Genomic DNA, 25079 nt, shown 5'->3' with positions numbered 1-25079 from the left:
CCTGAAGGATAGGAAGGCTTTACAGAGGGATCTGAACAGCCTGGATCCATGGGCTGTGGCCAATGTTATCGTGTTCAACAAGGCAAAGTGCAGGGTCCTGCACTTGGATCACAACAACCCCATGCAATGCTCCAGGCTTGGGAATTGTGGCTGGAAAAGGCCCTGGAGGTGCTGATTGATGGAGCTGAACAGGAGCAGTTTGTGCCCGGGCAGCCAGGAAGCCCCCAGCATCCTGGCCTGGATCAGCACCAGTGCGGCAGCAGGGCCAGGGCAGGGATTGTGCCCCTGTGCTGGGCACTGGGGAGGCCGCACCTGGAATCCTGTGCTCAGCTCTGGGCCCCTCACTCCAAGAGAGACATTGAGGGGCTGGAGCGGGGCCAGAGAAGGGCAGCGGAGCTGGTGCAGGGCCTGGAGCCCAAGGGTGATGGGGAAGGGCTGAGGGACCTGGGGGGTTCAGTGTGGAGAAGAGAAGGCTCAGGGGGGACCTGATGGCTGCCTACAAGTGCCTGAGAGGAGGATGGAGCCAGGAGGGGCTGGGCTCTGCTCCCAAGGAACAAGGGATGGGACAAGAGGAACCGGCCTCAAGCTGCACCAGGGCAGGTTTAGATGCAGCTGAGGAACAATTCCTGCCCCAAAGGGTGCTCAGGCATTGGAACAGGCTGCCCAGGGCAGGGCTGCAGGCACCGTCCCTGCAAGGGTTCACACCCCGTGGAGACGAGGCCTCAGTGCCATGGGCAGTGGTGGCCCTGGCAGCGCAGGGTTAATGGCTGTATCCAGTGATCCCGAAGCTCTTCCCCATCCCGGCTCATCCCGCGGCTCCACGATGATTCCTCCCGCGCGCTCCCGTCGCCCCCCGCGCGCAGCCAGTCAGGAGCGCGCACGTCGCGCCGTTGGGGCGGAGATAAGATGGCGGCCAAAGGCGGCAGGACCGGGCTGCTCGACAAGGTACCGCGCTGCAGGGCGGCCGCGTCCCCGTCCCACCCGCTCCCTCCCGGTCCTTCCGGCTCCAACCGACAACGCTTTCACCCTCCCCGTTGTTATCCCCCCCCTCGGTGTCATCCCCCAGTCTCTGCTGTGCGCCCGGAGCCCACCCGGCGCAACCGCCCCCAGCTCGGGCCTCAGTGGGGCCACCCCTCACTGCTGAGGGGCATCCCCCGCCTCAGCCGCGGGGCTGTGGGGGCCTCGGCCGCGGCCTCCTCGTAGAAGGCGGGCAGTGAACGGCAGAAGAGGCCTCCGGGGGAAATAGGGAGGGAGGAAGCGATCTGCGGGCGAGCACGTCCGGCCGCGAAAGTGACAGCGCCTGCGAGATCACTTGGGGCTTGGTTTTGCCTTTTCCCTGCCGGCGTGGCTGGCTTGAGCCCTGACAGGCGTCCGGGTACAGGTAGAGCCGTGCTCTCCTCGGTGGTGTTTGCCAGGGCAGTAGTGCTGATCGTGGCAGAGATGTCTGTCAGGCAGAACAGAGCCTGGTGTTAAGCCCAGCCTTGAATCAGTGGTTTAAAGGAACGTGATTGTAGAGTGGGTTTGAGCTCGGCTCAGTTGGAAGTGGTCAGGTGTTTGTTGCAGCCCTTTGTGATGTTCGGCAGTCTGATAGCTGAAACTAAAGACCTGGAGGCTGCTATTAGTATTATTATTGTGATGATGATGGTGACAGGCTGAGCACATTGGGGCTGTTCAGCCTGCAGAAGAGAAGCTGCGTGGAGACCTCAGAGCAGCTTCCAGTGTCTGAAGGGGGCTACAAGGATGCTGGGGATGGACTCTTCATCAGGGACTGTAGTGACAGGACAAGGGGTAACGGGTTCAAACTGAAACAGGGGAAGTTCAGGTCAGAGATAAGGCAGAAGCTCTTCCCTGTGAGGGTGGTGAGGCGCTGGCACAGGGTGCCCAGAGAAGCTGTGGCTGCCCCATCCCTGGCAGTGTTCAAGGCCAGGTTGGACACAGGGGCTTGGAGCAAGCTGCTCCAGTGGAAGGGGTCCCTGCCCGTGGCAGGGGTTGGAACTGGATGAGCTTTAAGGTCCCTTCCGGCCCAAACCAGTCTGGGATTTAGGGCAGTTTATTTGGCATCTTTCACTGAACTTCAAACCAGAGATGCCTGCAATTGAAAACACTTTGCTTTTCATCAGTATATGTATATTCATAATTTCTAAAGGTACAGTTTTCTTGCCTCAGTTTACGGTGACGTTATCCTTCTTGTCCCTAAGAGTTTGGTGGTTTTTCTTTAAAGCAGCAGATTAAGTTGTTGAGAGGATGCTTTAGGGGAAGATGTGCTTATGAAATATTTCCCTCTTCTGCAACGTGCTCAGCTTTCGGTTTTGAAATGAGAAGTGCTTTGTGCTTCAACTTGAAGAACTCTGGGAAGTCTCGTGCAGTGGAGGCATCCTGCTGCCGTGTTCTGTGGATTCTCAGGTTATTTCAGGATGAGGAGGAGTTGCAGGTAAAGGAAACACAATTTTGGTGCAGGAGCTGAACCCTTCAATGAGAAACCATGAATAGTTTCTGTGGGGTTTCTACCTGAAATACATACACACACTTGATAATGTTCTGACTTCTTTTCCGTCTGTCGCCAAACTGATCTGTGTGCCTTTATTTCCTCCCCCTGGATGACTTAAATGAACTCCAGTCATTTCTGTGAGCTGGTGTGTCTATTGCTGAGGTTTTATCTGGAGAATTGTGGCCTTAGGTCCATAATTTGTTCAAGCTTTTCTCAGACAGAGAAATGATGGGTTATTGGCAAGGCTTTGAAGTCTAGGGACAGGTTGCTTGTTTAGGGTATCTTTTTGTACTTCACTAGTAAGCTAAATCAGGGTGAGCTCAGGAAGATCTGTGGTTGAACTAACCTAATTTTTGTCCTTCTCATGTTCTTTAAGTGTTTGTGATGATCAGGTAGCTCCTCCCAACCTCTAGGAACCAGGACCACCTAATGCAGCAGTGACCACAGTCCTCCCGGACACCTGGAGATTTCACCCCTGTAGCACACACGAAGTTACCAACCACACTGCTGCTGCTAGAGTAAAACCTTGGAAGGTTTTGCAAGCTCCAGGACTAAAACCACTTGCTGACTGCCAGCTCTGTGACTTCCATCTGCTCCTGTGCCACAGAAGCTGCTCTCTAGTGCTGGAGGATGTTGTCTGAGTGCACCCAGGCAGCAGTGGTAATATGGGAAGAGTGAGGTCCAGAATTTCTTCCTCCAAGGCAGAGGCTGAGCCACTTGGAGCTGAGAACAGCCACACTGACTCACTGGAGTTTGCTACAGCTCTGCCTTCAGGAGGACGAGGAGGGAGCTGACCTGCAGTGAGGTCTCCCTTGCCTCTGCAACTTCCACATCTCATTTATGCCAGGCTCATGCTGTGCCATGTCACTGTTATCTTGGAATTTATAGGAGACCTGTGGGTTGGGACTCAGCTGGGAGCCTCGAGGGAGGTGATGTGCATCATGTGCTGAGGCTCTTTTATCCTCCCTCAGCCACAGCGTTGTGTGTCCTGGTTAGACTTGTTTCTGACTAAGTTTTAGGAAGGGAGGTTCCTTTGTTACCATCCTTGTAATAAAAAGCACAGATTAGATGCAGAAGCATTATTCCCCTTGAAGAGTTTATATAGTCTGCGCTGATGTTCCTCTTGCAGTAGCAACAAACCTTTTTTTACTGTTTGATTTATTTATGATTATAATCCCCAAAGTGCACCATAAACTTGAGAGCAGCGTTTGAAGAGAGAAACTAGCTCCCCAGAAGATGTTGCAGGCTAAACTTGACATAAGTGAGGCTGACAGCAGTGGTAGCAGGGGAAAATATCGTGAAGTTTGGGCTGTGTCTTTATGATGTGAACATCTTGGAATTTCTCCTGTAGGATTTTTCCCACTTCCTGCTTATGAAGTAAGCTTTGGAAAGGGATTTAAATGAAGGTGATGGCTCCAGTCCTGCAGCATCTGCTGCAAAAGCTATTCTGCTGTCCCTGCTTTTGGAGATAAGAGGAGAATCTTCCCTGCTGCAGGCAGCTTCTGTACTCACACAGTTACTTCTGGTGTCAGATTGGGTTTGTGGCTTTCTGAAATTGCATTTCTGATTTCATTCTTTAAGAGTGGTCACCACTGGCTGTACTTCAGCATTTCCTCTGAAGCCTTGCTCTCACATGGGTGCTAAATCCACTTTCTAGCTGTAGACCATCGTATTTGCTTCCCATCCACTATAGGATATGCTCAGGACAAGTGTGGTAACCTTCCACTTGGTTTTTAAACTGAAGGAGTCCAAACACCCAAACTGAAAAGCTGTTTAGAACTGGTTGTGGGGTTTTTCCCTCTGTCAGGCTGGAATGAAAACCTGAGTTTTTGTTTTGAAGCCTTTGGAAGTGCTCAGAATGAACAACCGGTTGGAAAACACCACCCACCAGGCAGAGGAGCAGGTGTGTTTGCATCTGCCAGGCTCCATGGGACATGGGTGCAGCTTCACCTTCCCTCCACAGCCAGGCAGGGCTGTTTTGCAGACCCGAGAGGTGTGATGGAGGCTGGAGAGAGTCCCAGGAAGGGCCACAGAGATGGTCCAAGGGCTGGGCAGTGAGTAAGGAAAGGCAGAGAGAGCTGGAACTGTTCAGCTGGAGAAGAGAAGGCTCAGGGAGACCTGATCCATGTGCCAGGAGTTAAAGGGGGGCTGCAGAGAAGATGGAGACTCCCTTTGGACAAGGAGTCCCATGGGAAAGATGAGGGATGATGGGCACAAGTTACTGCTGGGGAGATTCCAGTTGGACAGAAGAGGAAAACATTTCCCAATGAGAACAAGCAGCCATTGGAATAATCAACCTGCGAAAGTGGTGACTCCCCAGCGATGAACACTGTTAAGATTGGGCTGGACAGGGTGCTGGACATCTAGTGTAGATCATGCTGTGCCTGGAAAGGTTGGAGCAGGTGATCCCTGAGGTCCCTTCAACCCGGGATTCTGATTCCTCTGTTTGAGGATGAGCACTTAGTGGCAGCAGCCAAATCTCTGCCAGTGCAGCATCCCAGCCTCTCCCAGCTCTTTGGTCCTGCAGGTCAGCCTGGAAGAACCAGAGAAGCAGCAGCAGCCGCCCTGCAGTGCTGCAGCATGTAAGGAGAAGTAATCTCAGGGGAACATCTCAACCAAGGTAAAGGGAGAGCTAAAGCTTCTGGCTGAAGTCCCAAACTGTGTCCCTGTTACAAGTTCCTTTGACATGAATCCCCTGGGATTATCGAGCTGTTTCTGTCTTGAACCAGCACAGCCTCAGTCACAAGGAACCTCAACAAGAACTGAGGAACTGCTGGTTCAGCTCGTTGTTTCAGATAGCCTAAGATTAGATTCTTTCAGTCCCCCAGTAACAGCTTTATCTCAAAACATGTGTCATGTGGGCTTTACATCTACCCTTAAAGTGCTGGTTCTCTGTTAGAGATCTGGGTCAGTTAAATATCACCGATGTTATCCGGTCATTCCAGTGTCGGGTGGTGTGGGACAGAGAGCAAGAAGCAAGAATCCAGCAAGAATTCCTGCTCTGGATCCACATAAAATACTTTGTAAGTTCCTGACCTGAGAGCTCTTTCCCAGTCTGTCTCCTGCCAGGGAAGGGAAATGAACTGTTTTGGTAGTTAATAAATCCAACATGGGAGCTTCAGGAGCAGGAAATACCATGAGTGGAGTTAAGGATTGCTTCTAACAGCAGCTAAAATTCGAGCTCCAGTCACTCAACTGGTTGAAATAACAGACAGGGCTGAAACTCATGTGTCCAACTGTGGCTAAAATGAATAATTCCACCAAAAATAATATCATTCCAGGGAAAAAGAGCCCTTTTGAGGAACTGAGCTGTTGCATCTGACTTTCGTGATTGGTAAAGGACCTGTTTCTGTGGAAAACCTGGATATAGAAAAGCAGCAGAGACTTTTGGTTTCATTCTGGAGGATGGTTGGACTGAAACTTCATTTATTGTGGTGCATTTGGATTCTCCCTGTGTACCTGGATTCTTAAAGGGGCCTTGAAATTCTTCCTTCTGTCATTAACCCCCAAAGAGTGTTTGCCACAGCTTGGCTGGAAAGCAGGAATGCATTCAAAGGCAAGAGTTAAGTCCTAACGGATGCTTTCTGCAGCAAACACAGAACCAAAACTAAAGTAAAACTGACATAAAAAGTCACTTTTTGGGTGTCTGTGACAAGGTTGAAAAGCTTAAATCCATAAAGGTAACGGATAGGATGGTGCTGAGGTAGCGGTGGCTGTGACACAACTGTGTAATCCAGTGGATCCTTCTCATCTCTGGTTTGGTTTTCCCAGCTAGGCAGCTGTTGACTGGGTTGTCTCCCATCTTTGTGCTCATGACACAGTATTGAATTGAAAAGCCACTTCTGTTTTTAACTCCCTTTTGTTTCTGTTGCAGTGGAAGATAGATGACAAACCAGTGAAAATTGACAAATGGGACGGTTCAGCTGTGAAAAATTCCTTGGACGATTCTGCCAAAAAGGTAATGCCTCTAACCCCTTATCACACAATCATGGAATGGTTTGCATTGGAAAGAACCTTAAGCTCATGCATTTCCAGACTCCGGCCACAGGCAGGAACCCCTTCCACTGGAGCAGCTTGCTCCAAGCCCCTGTGTCCAACCTGGCCTTGAACACTGCCAGGGATGGGGCAGCCACAGCTTCTCTGGGCACCCTGGGCCAGCGCCTCAGCACCCTCACAGGGAAGAGCTTCCCTCTTATCTCCAACCTGAACTTCCTCTGTTCCAGTTTGAACCCATCACCCCTTGTCCTATCACTCGGTCCCTGATGAAGAGTCCCTCCCCAGCATCCTTGTAGCCCCCTTCAGACACTGGAAGCTGCTCTGAGGTCTCCACGCAGCTTCTCTTCTCCAGGCTCAACAGCCCCAATGTTCTCAGCCTGGCTCCATACAGGAGCTGCTCCAGCCCCTGCTCATCCTTGTGGCTTCCCCTGGACTTGCTCCAACAGCTCCATGTCCTTCTTATGTTGGGGACCCCAGAACTGCACACAGTGCTGCAAGTGGGGTCTCACCACAGCAGAGCAGAGGGGCAGGATCACCTCCTTTGACCATGCTTGATGCAGATATTAATTTTGCATCAAGCTGCTGCTCAGTTTACCCATGTAATTGAGCCTGATTTATCTAAATCCATTCCAGAAGCAGTTTATCCCATTTATGAGAAGCACAAAACAGTCTCAGCTCCATGTTTCTCCCTCAGGTTCTCCTCGAGAAGTACAAGTACGTCGAAAACTTCCGCCTGATCGACGGCCGCCTCATCATCTGCACAATCTCGTGCCTCTTTGCCATTGTAGCTTTGATTTGGGATTACCTGCACCCCTTTCCTGAATCCAAACCTGTTCTTGCCTTTTGTGTTGTATCATATCCTTTACAGATGTTCGCATTTATACCAAAAAGGGTTTATTTTCCCCACAAAGCACAAAACCCCTTTTTCTCTGTATTCCCAGTTTCAGGCCTGGGGGAATTTCATTTCGTGGTGTGGAGATCAGCTGATAATCAAATAGTTTTCATGTGATGGCAAAAATCCTGCCTGTCTGGGTGTGACACAGTGAAATCTGGGAGACATGTGGGTCCAGCCTTGCAGCATAGCTCACATCAGAGAGGTCACACCTCCTGGGCAGCTGATGGGCTCTCCAGACCTCAGACACAGACCATATGGAGACTGCTCCACTTTGTTGTATGAATCCCAAAATGAGGATTAGGTATTGAGAGCTTCAGGGGGTTGTTTTGGGGTTGATTTTGTACTTATTCTGTCCATAGTCTGGTTACAGGGAGGAAATCTGCTCTTTACCTATGCAACACATCAGGTACTGAGCGTGCAAAGTGAAGCTTCTCTGGGCACCCTGGGCCAGCGCCTCAGCACCCTCACAGGGAAGAGCTTCTGCCTAAGAGCTCAGCTCAGTCTCCCCTCGGGCAGGTTAAAGCCATTCCCCTTGGCCTCTCCCTACAGGCCCTTGTCCAAAGCCCCTCTCCAGCTTTCCTGCAGCCCCTTTAGGCACTGGAGCTGCTCTGAGGTCTCCCCTTCAGGAGCCTTCTCTTCTCCAGGCTGCCCCAGCCCAGCTCTCTCAGCCTGGCTCCAGAGCAGAGCTGCTCCAGCCCTCGCAGCAGCTCCATGGCCTCCTCTGGCCTCGCTCCAACAGCTCCACGTCCCTCTTGTGTTTGGGGCAATGGCAAAGATTGATGAAAATCTTACAATTAGTATTTAATTTCTCATATTCATGAGGAATTGGCCTGTTTGGAGCGATGGTATCATGAGAGGTGGTTAAATGCTGCTGTCTGAGGGGATCCAACCAATTTCTCTGCCGTATTTCTGCTTTCAGTTGCAGCTCCTTAGTTTCCTTAACTTACCTTTGCACATACTTTGTGATGATGGGAATCCTGACCATCTATACCTCATATAAAGAAAAGAGCATTTTCCTTGTAGCTCACAGAAAAGACCCCGCGGGGATGGACCCCGATGACGTTTGGCAGCTCTCCTCCAGTCTCAAACGGTATCTTGGGATTAGTGGGAATGTGGTACCAGCATGGCTTTGGGTTGCCTGTGCTACCATGGGCAGAAAAGCTGTGTTTTGGGAAGGGAATGAAGTGAAAATGAAGGGAAAATATTGGTGTTTGTGGAGTGGGGATAGGGGCTTTCCACAAAGGAATGATGACCAAGTCATGATCTTAGTGGCTTTCCAGGCAGTTTCATAGAATCATGGAATGGGTTATGTTGGAAGGGACCTTAAAGCTCATCCAGTTCCAACCCCTGCCACGGGCAGGGACCCCTTCCACTGGAGCAGCTTGCTCCAAGCCCCTGTGTCCAACCTGGCCTTGAACACTGCCAGGGATGGGGCAGCCACAGCTTCTCTGGGCACCCTGGGCCAGCGCCTCAGCACCCTCACAGGGAAGAGCTTCTGCCTTATCTCCAACCTGAACTTCCCCTGTTTCAGTTAGAACCCATCACCCCTTGTCCTGTTGCTCCAGTCCCTGATAAAGGGTCCCTCTCCAGCATCCTTGTAGCCCCCTTCAGATACTGGAAGGCTGGATTTGTGATTAACATTCACCAGGGGATATTATCACAGGGAAGCACCAAATGTGCGTGTGGAGAAGTTAATCATGAGCAGTATAAAACCTTTAATTGTGTTATAATTAACACCCACATGCTGCAGCTCTTAGTGCCCGTGTGGGAGCTTCCACCTTGGGAGCTTCCCCCTTAATAAAGATGAGGATTTCTCCTCACAGAATCACGGAATCAACCAGGTTGGAAAAGCCCTTTAAGCTCATCCAGTCCAACCATTGCCAGCACTGCCAAGGCCACCACTGCCCCATGGCACTGAGGCCTCGTCTCCACGGGGTGTGAACCCTTGCAGGGCCGGTGCCTGCAGCCCTGCCCTGGGCAGCCTGTTCCAATGCCTGAGCACCCTTTGGGGCAGGAATTGTTCCTCAGCTCTATCTAAACCTCATCTTCTTGCTGTTGTCTCAGTTAAGCCAGGCTCAAGCTGTGCTTTCCCCGGCCCTGCAGGTTTGATGACAAATACACCCTGAAGGTGACGTTCATCAGCGGCAGAACCAAGCAGCAGAGGGAAGCTGAGTTCACCAAATCCATTGCCAAGTTCTTCGATACCAACGGCACGTTGGTGATGGAGGCCTATGAGCCCGAGGTATCCAAGCTGCACGACAGCCTGGCCATGGAGAGGAAAGTCAAGTGACTGGGATGCTCCTGGGAATGTGCTCAGTGAACACCAATAAAGCAACATGACAAGAGGGAATCGTGTTTGTCCTGAACCCCTAAACTGTTCTGCATGAGTTGGGAGGGTTTATAGCATGTCCAAGATTATCTCTCTTGGATTAGAATCCGTGATTATGATCTTGAATCCTGCAGGTTTAATCTTCAAGCCAAGCTTTTAAAAATCAAATCCCAGATGGTTTTAATCCTGAATTTGGGATTTATATTCTCATATCCAGGATTTTTCAGTCTCAAGTCCTGGTTTTTTCATCTTGAATCCCAGATTTTTTAACCTTGAATCCAGGATTATCAATCTCAAATCTCATTCTTATATCTAGTATTTTTTATTATCAGATCCCAGATTTTTTAATCTTGAGCTCAGGATCTTTCATCTTGAATCCTGATTTTTTCCATTTTAAAATCCAGGATTATTAATCTCAAATCCCAGATTTCTTAATATCAAATTCAGCATTTTTAATCTCGAATCCAGGGTGATTTTAAATCTCGGTTTTTTCATCTCATATTCCTGATTTTTCACTCTCAAATCCAAGATTTTTAATCTCTAATCCAAGATTATCAATCTCGGATCCCATACTCCTGAATCCCAAGGGTTTTAATCTCAAACCCGAGATTTTTTAATCTCAAATCCAGGTTTATCCATCTCAAAGCCTGGATTTTTAATCTGTAATACGATGTTTTCAATCTTGAGTCCAGGGTTTTTAACCTTGAATCCCAGATTATTCGGATGCCGATGTCAAAGCCACCGCTGCGTCCTCAGCGTCCTTCCCATGGACAGTGCATGAAGACTTCTCCAGCGGGAGGCATCTCACTCCCTTCCATTTTACCTCTCTGCGTGCGGAATATTCCCAGTTCACTTCCCTTTCCCATTAGGAATTCAGGACAAACCCGTCTGCATCACAAACACGTTTCCTTTATCCAGTTGGGAACAGAGGATTGGTTTGTATAAACCCCTTTTGTGTGTTGGGGGGTGATAAATCCGGTTCTTGTCTATGCTCGACCACGGAGCTTCCCGATACAGCCCCTGTCCGGCCGCTTCTCTGCCCGTTTGTCCCATCGCCGCCTCCTGTAAACGGGCCCTTGCCAAAGGACACGGGTTTGGGGTGGCTTTGGGTGGTTTTAGTCAATAAACGGCCCAACGGCCGTTGAACGTGTCCCGCAGCACCCCCGGCGCCTTCCGCGGCTCAAGCCGGGAGGGGAACCCCGTTAAACGGCTCCGAACCCAGCATCCCCCCCCCCCGCGGCACCGGGCAGGAAGGGGCGGAACGGGGCGGAGCGAAGCGGCCCCGGCGGAGCGGAGGCTGCGGCTGGTGAGCAATGGGGGGGACATGGGGGGGTATAGGGGGTACAGGGGACATGGGGGGGTATAGGGGACATGGGGGGTATAGGGGACATGGGGGGGTATAGGGGGTACAGGGGACATGGGGGGGTATAGGGGACATGGGGGGTATAGGGGACATGGGGGGGTATAGGGGGTACAGGGGACATGGGGGGGTATAGGGGACATGGGGGGTATAGGGGGTACAGGGGCGCGGGGGGAGTCGGTGCGTGTGGGAGCTGGGTTATGGGGTGCACAGGGGAGAATGTACGGCGGGGGTGTCGGGATATGGGGGTGCACGGGGGGTACCGGGAGGTTTGGGTCTGGGGGGGGGATGCAGGAGGGTCTGGGGGGGATTAGAGCATGCGGGGGTTGGGATTTAGGGTGCAGGGGGGGTGCATGGGGAGTTGGGGTATGGGGGTGCATGGAGGGGTACGAAGGGGAAGTGGGGTCTGGGGGTGCAGGGGGGTCCTGGTCTTGGGGGGTATGGGAGGATCAGTCGGGCTATGGGGGTGCAGGGGAAGGGGTACATGGGGAGTCAGGCTATAGGGGTGCAGAGGGGAGGGTGCATGGGTGAGTCAGGCTATAGGGGTGCACCGGGGGGTACATGGATAGCTGGGGTATGGGGGTGCAGGGTGGTAAATGGGGGAGTCGGGCAGGGGAGGGGTGGAATGGGGGGGTGCAGTGAAATGGGGGGGGATGATGGGGAGATTGGTGCATGCAGGGAGCTGGTCTGTGGGGGTGCACGGTGGGGGTACATGGGAGTCAGGGGGGTACATGGGGCAGTTGGGCTATGGGGGTACATGAGGGGGTGGTCCGGGCATTAAGGACGGGGGGATCGGTGCATGCAGGGGTGTGGGAGGGAGAGAGGACAGGAGGGGTGCAGGGGGTTGCACGGGGGGCGGGGGGTGACCCTCATGGGGTGATGCATGGGGGGGGGGCTCGATGCATGCAGGGGTGGAGGGGATTTGGGTTATGGAGGTGCAGGGGGGTAGCAGTGACATGGGAGGTGGGGGGGGGAACCAGGAGGGGGGGGTGCATGGGGGGACTGGGACATTGGGGATGCATGGGGGGATTGCGGGTGCATGGGGGGATTGGGACATTGGGGGTGCATGGGGGGATTGGGGTGTATGGGGGGATTGGGACATTGGGGGTGCATGGGGGGATTGCGGGTGCATGGGGGGATTGGGGGATTGGGACATTGGGGGTGCATGGGAGGATTGGGGTGTATGGGGGGATTGGGACACTGGGGGTGCATGGGGGGATTGGGGGTGCGTGCAGAATGGAGGGGTGCATGGGGGGACTGGGACACTGGGAGTGCATGGGGAATGGAAGGGTGCATGGAGGGATTAGGGGTGCATGGGGGGATTGGGACATTGGGGCCACAGGGACTCCAGGCTGGGGACACTGGGGGTGCTAAAGGGGATGGGGGTTCCTGCAGGTGCAGGGCCCTTGACGCGTGGGTGCTGTGGGGGGGCGGTAGGGGAGCCCCAGAGGGGCACACAGGGACGGGCAGGACAGCGCTGTGTGACCCCACCGGGGGGCTCACTCTCACCCCCCTTCCACCCCGCTCAGGGCCCAGCGAGGGCTCCAGGACATCACCATGTCCCAGCCCATCTCCTGCCCCAAGGTGAGCCCCGTCCCTGCATCCCCATCCTGGGGGACATCAGGGAGACCCCCCCCCCCTTTTACCCTCATTTATCCCTTCACATCTGAGCTTCCCACACTGCAGGAGCAGGGGGATGGCGGGGAGACCCCCCCCAAGCCACCACCATTGGGATCCCTGCTTACCTTCCCTCGGGAGACGCTGTTCCGGCAGGTGAGCGGGGTCACCTACCGCATCCCGGCGCTGCTCTACATCCCATCGGATGCCACATTCCTGGCCTTCGCCGAGAAGCGTTCCTCAGCCAGGGATGAGGATGCCAAGTACCTGGTGCTGCGGCGGGGCCGGCGGCACGGCCCCTCGGTGCAGGTGAAACCAACCTGGGCTGCAGGAGCAAGTGGTGCTCTCCATCCCCGGGAGTGATGGGTGGGTTTGGGGTGCATCCCATGGCTTGTATCCCAGGAATGCCCCATCCCTGGCAGTGTTCAAGGCCAGGTTGGACACAGGGGCTTGGAGCAAGCTGCTCCAGTGGAAGGGGTCCCTGCCCGTGGCAGGGGTTGGAGCTGGAGGAGCTTTAAGGTCCCTTCCAATTCAACCATTCCAACCCCATGCAATGCTCCAGGCTTGGGAATTGTGGCTGGAAACTCCCCATGGGAAAGGCCCTGGGGGTGCTGATTGATGGAGCTGAACAGGAGCAGCTTGTGCCCAGGCAGCCAGGAAGCCCCCAGCATCCTGGCCTGGATCAGCACCAGTGCGGGAGCAGGGCCAGGGCAGGGATTGTGCCCCTGTGCTGGGCACTGGGGAGGCCGCACCTGGAATCCTGTGCTCAGCTCTGGGCCCCTCACTGCAAGAGAGACATTGAGGGGCTGGAGCGGGGCCAGAGAAGGGCAGCGGAGCTGGTGCAGGGCCTGGAGCCCAAGGGTGATGGGGAAGGGCTGAGGGACCTGGGGGGTTCAGTGTGGAGAAGAGAAGGCTCAGGGGGGACCTGATGGCTCCCTACAAGTGCCTGAGAGGAGGATGGAGCCAGGAGGGGCTGGGCTCTGCTCCCAAGGAACAAGGGATGGGGCAAGAGGAACCGGCCTCAAGCTGCACCAGGGCAGGTTTAGATGGAGCTGAGGAACAATTCCTTCCCCAAAGGGTGCTCAGGCATTGGAACAGGCTGCCCAGGGCAGGGCTGCAGGCACCGTCCCTGCAAGGGTTCACACCCCGTGGAGACGAGGCCTCAGTGCCATGGGGCAGTGGTGGCCCTGGCAGTGCTGGCAATGGTTGGACTGGATGAGCTTAAAGGGCTTTCCCATCCCAGTTCATTCCATGATTCTCTGTCCCCTCCTTCCCTTCCCGCAGTGGGGCCCAGTTCAGGACCTCTCCGCGCTGACCCTTCCCGGCCGCCGCACCATGAGCCCGTGTCCCCTTTTCGACTCCACGACCGGCACCATCTTCCTGTTCTGCATCTGCGTGGAGCAGGCCCGCTCCGAGCGGTGCCAGCTCTGGCGCGGCTGCAGCGCCGCGCGCCTCTGCTTCGCCACCAGCACCGACGGCGGCCGCGCCTGGACCCCGCTGCGGGACGTCACGGATGAGGCCATCGGCACCGACCTGTCCCGTTGGGCCACCTTCGCCGTGGGGCCAGGCCATGGCATCCAGATGGATTCAGGGCGCTTGGTGGTGCCGGCGTACGCCTACTACATCCACAGGCGCCTGTGCGGGGCCCTGCCTCTTCCCTGCTCCACGCGGCAGCATTCCCTTGTGTTTTACAGCGATGACGGTGGGCGCCGCTGGCACAAAGGTGCCCTGCTCGGTGGCCAGCAGACGGGCGAGTGCCAGGTCACCCAAATCCCTGGGGATGATCCCGACGTTCCCGTGCTCTACTGCAGCGCGCGGGCACCGCGGGGGTGCCGGGCCGTGGCGCTCAGCACCGACCTCGGGCTGCACTTCCAGCCCCCGGTGCGGTGCCCGGCGCTGGGTGAGCCCCCACGGGGATGCCAGGGCAGCGTCGTGAGCTTCCCTGCACCGCAGCGCACCGGCACCGGCTCCGCGCCCGCCTGGCTGCTCTACTCGCATCCCATCGACCGGCACCGGCGCCGCGATCTGGGCCTCTACGTGAACCCCTCGCCGCTGGACCAGGAGGGGTGGTGGCACCCATGGGTGCTGCGGGAGGGGCCGGCCGGGTACTCGGACCTGGCTGCGTGTCCCGGCGGGGTCTTCGGGTGCTTGTTTGAGTGCGGCGCTGACAGCGCCTGTGAGGAAATCGCCTTCTGCCTCTTCAGCCTGGGCACCTCCGGCCGCCGGCGGAGCATCGGAGCCTCCTGCCTGGAGCCGGGTTAGAGGGGGGAGCATTCCCGAGCGCGGCAGGGCCGGGACCTCCCCGGACACTTGGGATGCGCAGCTTTTACTTCGTTAATAATGAACGTTTGGGGTTTTAATCACCCGCCAGAAAGGGGGGGGGGGGGGCTGGCAAGGGGATGCCTGGCTCCGGGAATGCTGCTGCTTCATCAGGGATCAGGAGTTTTCCCCTGGGAGCAGCAAAAAGGCTGAAGGTGCCACCAAGAACAGGGGATTCCCTGGGGGAAGATACCCCCGATGGTGGTTTAGTTGGGGATATCTCAATTCCTGTGTCCTTCCCATGTGGCAGAGGGAGAATTCCCGGGTTTTACCATTTTTAATCCCGTTCTATTCACTTTCCTTGTTCAGGCTGAGCTTTGTCCTGTATTCCCATGGGAAAAGCACTCAGATCTCTCTGGGGTGGTTTATTCTGCTCCATAGGGACAGGTTGTGGCATCCCAATGGTGACAGCGACCTCATGCCTCTGTGTTGCTGCCAAATAAAATCCTTCCCAAAGGGGTGAATGCAGCCAATATTGGGAAGATCCTGTGGGATTTGACCCTGCTGGGGAAGGATGGGGATGGCCTCGAGCATCACCACCTCCCGCTCCATCCCACCACTGCTGTTTGGACACACAGCGCAGGGGACATGGAGGGGACCCGTGGGAAGGCAGGAAAGGGGTGGGAAAGGAATCAAGGAAAGTTGTGGGATTTGGAGACTTCGGCTTGGGATGGGGGAGGTTTGAGGGGGGGAGTGATGGAGGATTGAGGAACATGGATGAGTTCTGGGGATGTGGGATATGGAGTGTGATGGGGACATGGGACATGGAGTCCAGACCTGGATGGGGACAGGCAGGAGGGGACAGATGAGAGAGGACAGGCAGGATGGGATGGGGACAGGGACAGGCAGGATGGCGACAGGTAAGATGGGGACCGGATGAGATGGGGACAGAGACAGGCAGGAGGAGTCCAAGGTAGGATGGGGCCAGGCAGCACGGGGACAGAAAGGACAAGGACAGGCAGCAGGGGATGGGCAGAATAGGGACAACAGGAGGGTTCAGGCGGGATGTAGGCAGGATGAGGTTGGGCAGGATGGAGACAGATAGAAGGGGATAGGGGGGACAGGGATGGGCAGAATGGGTCCATGGCAGGATGGGGACAGGCAAGAAGGGACAGGCAGGATGGGATGGGAAAAGGGACAGGCAGCAGGCAGGAGGAGTCCAAGGTGGGAGACGCAAGAGGGGACAGGCAGAATGGAGACAGGGATGGGCAGGATGGGGACAGTCAGGATGAGTCCGAGGCAGGAGGGGGCAGCATGGGGACAAGCAGCAGAGGGATAGGGTCAGGGACACTCGGGATGGAAGCAAGATGGGATGGAGGCATTCAGGATGGGGACAGGGATGGGCAGAATGGGGACAGTCAGGAGGGGGCAAGATGGGATGGGGAGGGGGATAGGCAGGATGAGTCCTTGGCAGGAGAGGGCAGGATGGGATAGGGTCAGGGACGCTCGGGATGGAGGCAGGATGGGAGGGGGACAGTGAGGAGGGGGCAGGATGGGACGCGGACCGGACGGTCCGGATGGGAACCAGCAGCCCCCTCCCTCCGCAGCCAGCGTGGCGGATCCGGGGCACCCCCCATTACCCTCCCCTTTACCCCCGTTTCCCACCCCCGGGGCGGAGCCTCCCGCTCCCCCGAGCGGTGGCTGCGGGGCCGATGCGGGCGCTGGGGCTCGGGGTGCTGCTGGCGCTGCTGCCGCCGCCCGCCCCGGCAGAGACCTTCAGCGCCATGAGGAGCGTGCGGGCGGCGATGGGCGCCGAGGGCCGCCTGCTCCGCCGGCTCCGCGCCTACCTGCGGGAGGAGAGCGCCCGCCTGCGCCGCCTGACCAGGTACCGGCGATGGGAGCATCCCTGGGTCCCCCAACCCCGGGTGGGTGCACGGGGAGCATCCCTGTACGGCCCTGATCCCGACTGGGTGCGATGGGAGCATCCCTGTGTCCTCCCCATCCCCACTGGGTGTGCTGGGACCATCTCGGTATCCTCCTAACACAAGGGTGGGTGCACTGGGAACATCCCAGTATCCTCCCAACCTCGACTGAGTGTGCTGGGAGCAGCATCCCTGTATCCCCCCAACACAAGGGTGGGTGCACTGGAAGCATCCCAGGATCCCCTCCAGTCTCTACTGGATGTGCTGGGAGCATCCCCGTATCCCCCCAGTCCCAAGGGTGGGTGCTGCCTGGCAGGGAGAGGTTTTAACCGAGCTCAGACCCCTCCCACCCAGCACCCAGTTCTGGGAGGTGACCCTAAACAGGGGATGTGGGTGCCCGCGCATCCCCACATTGGGGGATGTGATCATAGGGTCATGGGATGGTTTGGGTTTGATTGGGCATGACCTTAAAGCTCCTCCAGCTCCAACCCCTGCCACGGGCAGGGACCCCTTCCACTGGAGCAGCTTGCTCCAAGCCCCTGTGTCCAACCTGGCCTTGGCTGGGGTGACCCTAAATAGGGGTTGTGGGTGGATGGGGCAAGCGGCCTGCGCACCCCTGGCTATGTCCAAGCTGGGGGATGTGGTCACCCCAAGCCTTGGCTGAGGAGCAGGGCTGTGGCCATGGCATGGAACATCCCCATGTCCCCACTAGGGATGGGGCTCACAAAGCGGATGGGGTCTCCTCACCTCCGGCATGGTCACAATGTGGATGCTGGGTGCCTCTGCCCACGGCAGGGGTTGGAACCAGATGGGCTCCAAAGGTCCCTTCCAACCCAAACCATCCCAGGATTCTATGGAGTTTCCCAGCTATGGCAGGGCTCAGCCCCCAGATGCCACCACCCCGGAGCATCACTCAAAGTGTCACCCCGCGGGTGCCTTGTAGGTTCTATGAGAAGGTCCAGGCGCTGCACCAGGACCCCCTGGCCTCGGTGGACAACCCCTTGCTGGCCTTCAGCCTCATCAAGCGTCTCTACTCTGACTGGCCCAATGTCATCTACAGTGATGAGGCCACCGAGAACACTCAGGGTAGGGGGGGAGGCTTCAATGTGTGTCCCCTCTGTCACCTGGGGAGAGCCAGGAGGTGATGGGGAGTGATGGGGAGCGGGTGGAGGAGCAGGGCAATGGATGGAGGAACAGGAGAATGGGTGGAGGAGCAGGGCAATGGATGGAGGAGCAGGGCAATGGATGGAGGAGCAGGGCAATGGATGCAGGAGCAGGGCAATGGATGGAGGAGCAGAGCAATGGGTGGAGGAGCAGGGCAATGGATGGAGGAGCAGGGCAATGGATGCAGGAGCAGGGCAATGGATGGAGGAGCAGGGCAATGGGTGGAGGAGCAGGGCAATGGATGGAGGAGCAGGGCAATGGATGCAGGAGCAGGGCAATGGATGCAGGAGCAGGGCAATGGATGCAGGAGCAGGGCAATGGATGGAGGAGCAGGGCAATGGGTGGAGGAGCAGGAGAATGGATGGAGAAACAGGGCAGTGGATGCAGGAATAGGGCAATGGATGGAGGAGCAGGGCAATGGATGGAGGAGCAGGAGAATGGATGGAGAAACAGGGCAGTGGATGCAGGAATAGGGCAATGGATGGAGGAGCAGGGCAATGGATGGAGGAGCAGGAGAATGGATGGAGAAACAGGGCAGTGGATGCAGGAATAGGGCAATGGATGCAGGAGCAGGGCAACGGATGGAGGAGTAGGGCAATGGGTGGAGGAGCAGGGCAATGGATGGAGGAGCAGGGCAATGGATGGAGGAGCAGGGCAATGGATGCAGGAGCAGGGCAACGGATGCAGGAGCAGGGCAATGGATGGAGGAGCAGGGCAATGGATGCAGGAGCAGGGCAATGGGTGGAGGAGCAGGAGAATGGATGGAGAAACAGGGCAGTGGATGCAGGAATAGGGCAATGGATGCAGGAGCAGGGCAACGGATGGAGGAGCAGGGCAATGGATGCAGGAGCAGGGCAGTGGATGGAGGAGCAGGGCAATGGATGCAGGAGCAGGGCAGTGGATGCAGGAATAGGGCAATGGATGGAGGAGCAGGGCAATGGATGGAGGAACAGGGCAATGGATGGAGGAGCTGGATGTGGACCCCCATAGACGAAGAAGCGTCAATAAGGGCGATCCCACCCCAAGCCCTCGCTCATCCCCCCTGCACCCGTTCCCTCCTCTCAGCGCTCCACGATGGCTTCCAGGAGGTGGAGCAGGAGCTGCCGGGCGCCGAGGACCTGGACGGGGCGGCGCGGGCGCTGATGCGGCTGCAGGACGTGTACGGGCTCAGCGTCAAGGGCTTGGCCAACGGCGTCTTCCAGCGCGCCGGGGCCGCGCGCACGCCCCTCTACAGCCCCGGCCGGCGCGTGGCCCTCTCTGCCGACGACTGCTTCCATGTGGGAAAGGTGAGGGAGAGCTCCATGGCCCCCCACAAAGGTTTTCCAGCCCGGAACGGTGCTTCCGTAGGGATGGATGTTGGGGTTTCCTCCTGCGGGGATGTGGAGGGGACCCTCTGAGTCAGCCCAAAGCCCACCATAGAGTTATAGGACGGGGGAATAATGGGGCTTCCCCTTGATTCATGGCTTGGGGAGGGAAGAGCTGAGCTGGTGGCCTCAGGGAGAGCTCCCATCCCAGCGTCCTGGTTGGATCTGGGATCAGCCCCAACCCAGGGGTAAAAGTGGGTCCATGAATCCCAGGGACGGGATTGGGGTGATCTTGTAGAGGCTTTCGTTGAGGGCAGAGTCCTCTGAGCAGAGCTGGGATGGAGGGTCAGGGTGTGGGTAGGATGGGATGGGATAAGAGGGAGGTGGAGGTGCAGATGGAGACGGAGGCTGAGAGGGGGATGGAAATGGGGATGGAGCATGGATCTATGGGATGGGGCAGGAAAGGAAGGGAATGGCATGGGAGGAATGGGGATGGGAATAGGAAAGCGATAGGATGTGATGGGACAAGATGAGTAGGAACTGCAATTGGATGCCAGGATATAGCATGGGGATGGGATAGAATGGGATGGGACAGGATTAGACAGGGTAGGCACAGGATGGGAAGGGGGTAGAGGTGGGATTGGGACGAAGATGGTGATGGAGATTAGGATAGGATGAAGTGATGGGATGAGGATGGGAGAGGGGATGTGGTGGGATCGCACGGTACAGGATGGGATGAGATGGGATAGGATGGGGACAGGACAGGATGGGATGGGAATGGAAAGGATGAGATGGGACGAGAGGGGATGAGGATGGTGCAGGAGGGGATGGGGTGGGATGGGGTGGGATGGGGACAGGCTGCAGGTGCTCTGCCTCGCAGGTGGCCTATGACACGGGTGACTATTACCACTCCATCGCGTGGCTGGAGGAAGCCGTTGGCCTCTTCCGCCTCTCCTACGGCAGCTGGAACCCGGAGGACCGGAGCAGCCTGGAGGATGCTCTGGACCATCTCGCCTTCTCCTACTTCATGGTACGGCCACAAGTCCCATCCCCATCCCTGTGGTGTCCAATAGAGCCAAGCCATGGGATGCTGATGGGCAATCCGCACCCCCATCCAGGCTGGAAACATCTCCCATGCCTTGAGCCTCTCCAGGGAGTTTCTCCATTATGGTACGTGGGGCAACCTCGGCTGCAGCAAGAGGAGAGGAGAGGTTTTGGGGTGTCCCCATCACCTCTGCATGGCACCAGCCTCCTTCACCCCATTCTTGCCCCATTATGGGATAACTCTCCAGGGACTGATGCCAGGGAAGGGAGGTGATGGGGACACAGTGTTTGGGGTGACACCTCCTGTCCCACAGACCCCAGTAACCGCAGGGTGTTGAGGAACGTGGTCAAGTACGAGGAGCTGCTGGAGAAGGGGACAGTGACAAGCGCTGAGCCCCTGCGACGTCCCAATGGCACCCATCTACAGAGCCGGGACGCCTACGAGGAGCTGTGCCAGCGCCCACGGGGGCAGGTGGGGATGGCAAAGGGGTCCCATGGTCCTCACCCCACCACTGTCCCCCTCTCACACCCTCCTTGGTCTCCTCTCTCCCCAGTCAGCCCCAGAGCATCTCCCACACCTCGTCTGCTCCTATGAGACCAATGGCAGCCCCTTCCTCCTGCTCCAGCCTGCCAAGAAGGAGATGGTCCAGAGCCAGCCCTATGTGGCTTTGTACCATGATTTCATCAGCGACGCCGAGGCTGAGACCATCAAGGGGTTGGCCGGGCCCTGGGTGAGCTGTCCCCATCCCCAGGGATGGCCTTGTCCTGAAGGAGGGTGCCCCAGGAGCTGGTAGTGCAGGGGGTACCAACCTGAGCATGCAGAGGTAGGAGCTGGGTTAAGCCATGGCTTAGCCAAAGCCTTCTGCAGCCAGACCAAGGGTGGGATGAGCCCAGTCTGGCTCCTCCTGAGCCTGCCCCAAAGGAGAAACCAGGTCCACGCATGCACCTAAACCACTTCCCAGCCACGCTTGACTTGGTGGCATCCAACCGCATTGGACCCAACCCCTGTCACCGCTTCCATCACCCTGGTGGGACACATTGGGGTGGGGATGTGCTGGTGTAAACCCACCAGTGTGACCCCAGTCGGGGTCCCTGCTTGGTGGTGGGGTCCCCACCTGCAGCACCATCCCCTCCACCGCATGTCCCCAGCTGCAGAGGTCCGTGGTCGCCTCTGGGGAGAAGCAGCAGAAAGCTGAGTACCGGATAAGCAAGAGGTAGGAGCCACCACGTCCCTTGTCCTATGGCCAACGGGACCATTGTGGCCCCATTGCCACCACCAAGGTGACAGCGAAGCCACCCTGGGGAGACCCCTCCCCACCCCACAGCGAGGGTGACACCAGCCACGGGTGGGTTGGGTGCTCCTGCAGTGCCTGGCTGAAGGACACGGCCGACCCGGTGGTGCGGGCACTGGAGCAGCGCATCGGGGCCGTCACCGGCCTGGACCTGAGGCCGCCCTACGCTGAGTACCTGCAGGTGGTCAACTACGGGCTGGGAGGCCACTACGAGCCACACTTCGACCATGCCACGGTCAGGGAGATGCTTGGGGGCTGCATGGGGTGGTCCATGGGGTGATGCTCTGGGTGGTTCCTGAGGTGCTCTTGGGATGGTCCTTGGGGTGCTCCTGGGATGGTTCCGTCCTTGGGATGGTCTGTACAGTGGTCCATGGGGTAGCTGCTGTGGTGCTCTTGGGATGGTCCATGGGATGGTCTCTGGGGTGGTCCCTGGGATGTTCCTGTGGGTGGATCCATGGGGTGGTCCCTGGGGTGATTCCTGTGGTGCTCTTGGAATGGTCCTTGTGGTGCTCCTGGGATGGTTCTTGGAATGGTCCATAGGGTGGTCCATGGGATGTTCCTGGAGGTGGATCCTGGGGTGCTCCCCATGGTACTCCTGGGGTGATGCCCAAGGGAGGTCCCTGTGGGTGAACATCCCATAGTGATCCCTGGGATGTTCCCTGAGATATTGCTGGAAGTGGACCCTGGGATGATCCTGGCAGGGGATGGGATGGAAGGGCTGCAGGATGGTGACCCCTGGGTTGGTGCCTGGGATATTCCTGGGAGCGGAGGGAGGAAGGAGGGCAGGGGAGAGGGAAAGAAGAAGGAAGGGAGAGAAAAGAAGGGAGAGGGAGGGATTTCCATGGGTAGGGCCTGAGGTGCCTCCAGGCCAAGCCGCATCCATACAGGACTGACCATTCCCACGGGAATGACCATGCCACATCCTCACTCCTGGGGCAGTCCAGGAAGAGCCCTCTTTACAGGATGAAGTCAGGCAACAGGATCGCCACGGTCATGATCTACGTGAGTCCTCCCTCATCGCAGGCCCAGGGGCACTGCCCTTGTCCATCAGTAGGGTTCAGAGTGAACAGGGTTTGAGACGGGTGAGGACAGCCCTCGATCAGGGCATGGGCTCTTACGTGATGTCTGCACCTTGTGCCATGCCATGGGGGGGGAATGCAGCCGGGGACCAAGGGAGGGCCCGTGCCTCGGTTTCCCCTTGCGCAGCGCCCATGGCACAGGGAAGGGCCATGCTCGTGTCTCCTTCTCCCCCAGCTGAGCGCAGTGGAAGCTGGCGGCTCCACCGCCTTCATCGCCGCTAACTTCAGCGTGCCCGTGGTCAAGGTGAGCCCGAGCCCTGCTTGGTTTCGGGGGGCCAAACCTCAGCTTTGGGGCTCCCTGCTGTGTTTGGGGACCCCAGCTCAGTTCTGGGTGGCAAACCCCAATTCCAGGGATCCTGGTCACGTTTTGGGGGGGTCAAACCCCCAATCCTAGGGCTCCCATCTGGGCTTTGGGAAGGCCCAAATCCTGGTTTGGGGATCCCAGCTCTGTTTTAAGGTGGTCAAACCTCAACCTCAGAGCTCCCAGCTCTGTTTTAGGGATTTCACACCCCAGCACTTCCGGTCCTGGCTCTATTTTGGGTTCTAAACCCCAATTCTGGGGACCCTGGCTCTGTTTTAGGGGTTCCAAGCCCAAATCCCAGCGCTCCCCGCTCTATTCTGGGGTTTCAACCCCAATTTTGAGCCTCGAGGGCTCTATTTTGTGGCTCCAACCCCAGTTCTGGACCTTGCAGCTCTGTTTCGGGGGTTCCAAGCCCCAGTTCTGGAGCTCATGGTTCTATTTCGGGTACCAAACCCCAATCCTGGTACTCAAGGCTCTGTTTTGGGGTGGAAACCCTGAGTTCTGGGGCTCATGGCTCTGTTTTGGGGGTACCAAACCCCAATCCTGGTACTCAAGGCTCTGTTTTGGGGTGGAAACCCTGAGTTCTGGGGCTCATGGCTCTGTTTTGGGGGTACCAAACCCCAATCCTGGTGCTCACGGCCCTGTTGCGGGTCCATTCCCTCTGTATCCGGCAGAACGCGGCTCTCTTCTGGTGGAACCTGCATCGGAACGGGGCCGGGGCCGGGGCCACGCTGCACGCTGCCTGCCCTGTGCTGGCCGGGGACAAGTGGGGTGAGGCACTGGGATGACACCGGGATGGAACCCAGGGAAAACCTGGATAATGGGGAAAGCCAGGGGCAGACAAAGGGTCCTCGTCCTTGTCCCTTCCAGTGGCCAATAAGTGGATCCATGAGTACGGGCAGGAATTCCGGCGGCCGTGCAGCACGGACCCACAGGAATGAGGCCACCGCGGGCTCATGGATGCGGCACCCATGGGTGCACCCGTGACCTGCACCCAAAGGGGTGGCAGCGGTGTTGGGTGCTATTGGGGGTGGTGGCACTGATGATGTGCGGCTAAAACCGGTGGAAATAAAGACAAAAGACACTAAAGTGGAGTCTGGAGGGAGTATCCCGGTGTGCTATCCCATAGGATGATGGGGTTATGTGTCTGCGTCCCCCCTCACCTGAATCCAGCCTGGATCCTAAATGGATCCTCAAGCTCCCTCATCCAGCCCTAGATGGAAAGGGTTAACAGGGCTGGCAGTGACCCGGCGTGCCAATGGCCATCGGTAGGCTTCAGAGTGAACACAGTGGCCATAGGGAACCAGAGCAAAGGGGCTTCACTCTCCTTCCTCCACTAAACCCGCTGCAGTGCCTGGAGCTGATCGTGTAGCTCCACATTCCACATCCATCCCAGCAGCAGCACGGGGGCCCCTTCCCCTGCATCCCAGAAGGGGTTTGGGATTTCTCCTTCACAAGGCAGTGGCTGTAAGAGGGGAGCTGGGGAGGGAGAAGGCAGCTGCTGCCTTCCAGCTGCCCTGGCTCATGTCTGGACCACGCTTGTATGAGCACAGATCCCCTGGGATCCCCACCACAGGCTCCCTTTGTCCATCCCGACCGCAGCACCTGCGTGACTGGAAGGCCAAAAAGCAGGAGCAGGGATCGCCGGCAGCAGCTGGAGATCGGGCCGGGAGCTCCTGCTTCCGATGATGGACAGCAGGGATGAAGTGATGAGGGTCAAGGTGGAGGATGGCAGCAGCCCCGGCACAGAGGCTCTCTGTATCCATCCAGCCCCATCCATGTGAGGTTTGGAGACTAAAATCCTCCTGGATGGAGGGACAAGGGGATAGAGCAGGCGGGGGAGCCCAGGCTGTCCCATCACTTCTGGAAGAAAAAGGGATAAAGATTGGGAAGGAGAGGGATAAAACTCCACGGATGGAAACTCCAGGGTCCTCCTGCTCGTTTTGGGTTCAAAACTGCCCATTTATCACCCATAGTTGGGTTCATCCAGCCCCACATTAACCCTTGAGCAGGCACAATGATGAGCTGC

At 57.1% G+C, this 25079-nt stretch overlaps 3 protein-coding genes across 3 annotated transcripts; all 3 read left to right on the top strand.

The window, feature by feature from the left end:
- The first annotated feature begins 901 nt into the window (after nt 1-901).
- Nucleotides 902-9706, top strand: SPCS2 (signal peptidase complex subunit 2). The gene is made up of 5 exons (XM_080613229.1): nt 902-945; nt 6363-6446; nt 7179-7342; nt 8338-8469; nt 9483-9706. Exons 1-5 carry the CDS (start codon nt 907-909, stop codon nt 9667-9669), a joined length of 606 nt encoding a protein of 201 aa, XP_080469355.1. The 5' UTR covers nt 902-906; the 3' UTR covers nt 9670-9706.
- A 1263-nt stretch (nt 9707-10969) lies between these two features.
- NEU3 (neuraminidase 3) lies at nt 10970-15471 on the top strand. Its single transcript, XM_080614238.1, has 4 exons — nt 10970-11014; nt 12598-12652; nt 12755-12994; nt 13970-15471. Exons 2-4 carry the CDS (start codon nt 12626-12628, stop codon nt 14945-14947), a joined length of 1245 nt encoding a protein of 414 aa, XP_080470364.1. The 5' UTR covers nt 10970-11014; nt 12598-12625; the 3' UTR covers nt 14948-15471.
- A 1185-nt stretch (nt 15472-16656) lies between these two features.
- On the top strand, nt 16657-23991 carry P4HA3 (prolyl 4-hydroxylase subunit alpha 3; the record flags this gene model as incomplete). The annotated part of the gene is made up of 13 exons (XM_080613582.1): nt 16657-16829; nt 17810-17952; nt 19096-19316; nt 20215-20364; nt 20453-20504; nt 20693-20850; nt 20933-21109; nt 21528-21592; nt 21746-21905; nt 22610-22672; nt 22925-22993; nt 23725-23821; nt 23921-23991. The coding sequence occupies 13 exons, from the start codon at nt 16657-16659 to the stop codon at nt 23989-23991; spliced, it is 1599 nt and encodes a 532-aa protein (XP_080469708.1).
- Nucleotides 23992-25079: the final 1088 nt, after the last annotated feature.

This window comes from Psittacula echo (genome assembly GCF_963264785.1).
Source record: "Psittacula echo genome assembly, chromosome: 3".
NCBI lineage: Eukaryota > Metazoa > Chordata > Aves > Psittaciformes > Psittacidae > Psittacula > Psittacula echo.
This window is presented reverse-complemented; position numbering and strand designations above follow the sequence as displayed.

Coding starts and splice junctions, on each gene's coding strand:
- SPCS2 (XM_080613229.1), top strand. CDS start 907: ATGGCGGCCAAAGGCGGCAGGACCGGGCTGCTCGACAAG. Junction 946..6,362: donor GGACCGGGCTGCTCGACAAG/GTACCGCGCTGC, acceptor TTTCTGTTGCAG/TGGAAGATAGATGACAAACC. Junction 7,343..8,337: donor GCCTTTTGTGTTGTATCATA/TCCTTTACAGAT, acceptor CCTTTGCACATA/CTTTGTGATGATGGGAATCC.
- NEU3 (XM_080614238.1), top strand. CDS start 12,626: ATGTCCCAGCCCATCTCCTGCCCCAAG. Junction 12,653..12,754: donor AGCCCATCTCCTGCCCCAAG/GTGAGCCCCGTC, acceptor CCCACACTGCAG/GAGCAGGGGGATGGCGGGGA. Junction 12,995..13,969: donor GGCACGGCCCCTCGGTGCAG/GTGAAACCAACC, acceptor CCCTTCCCGCAG/TGGGGCCCAGTTCAGGACCT.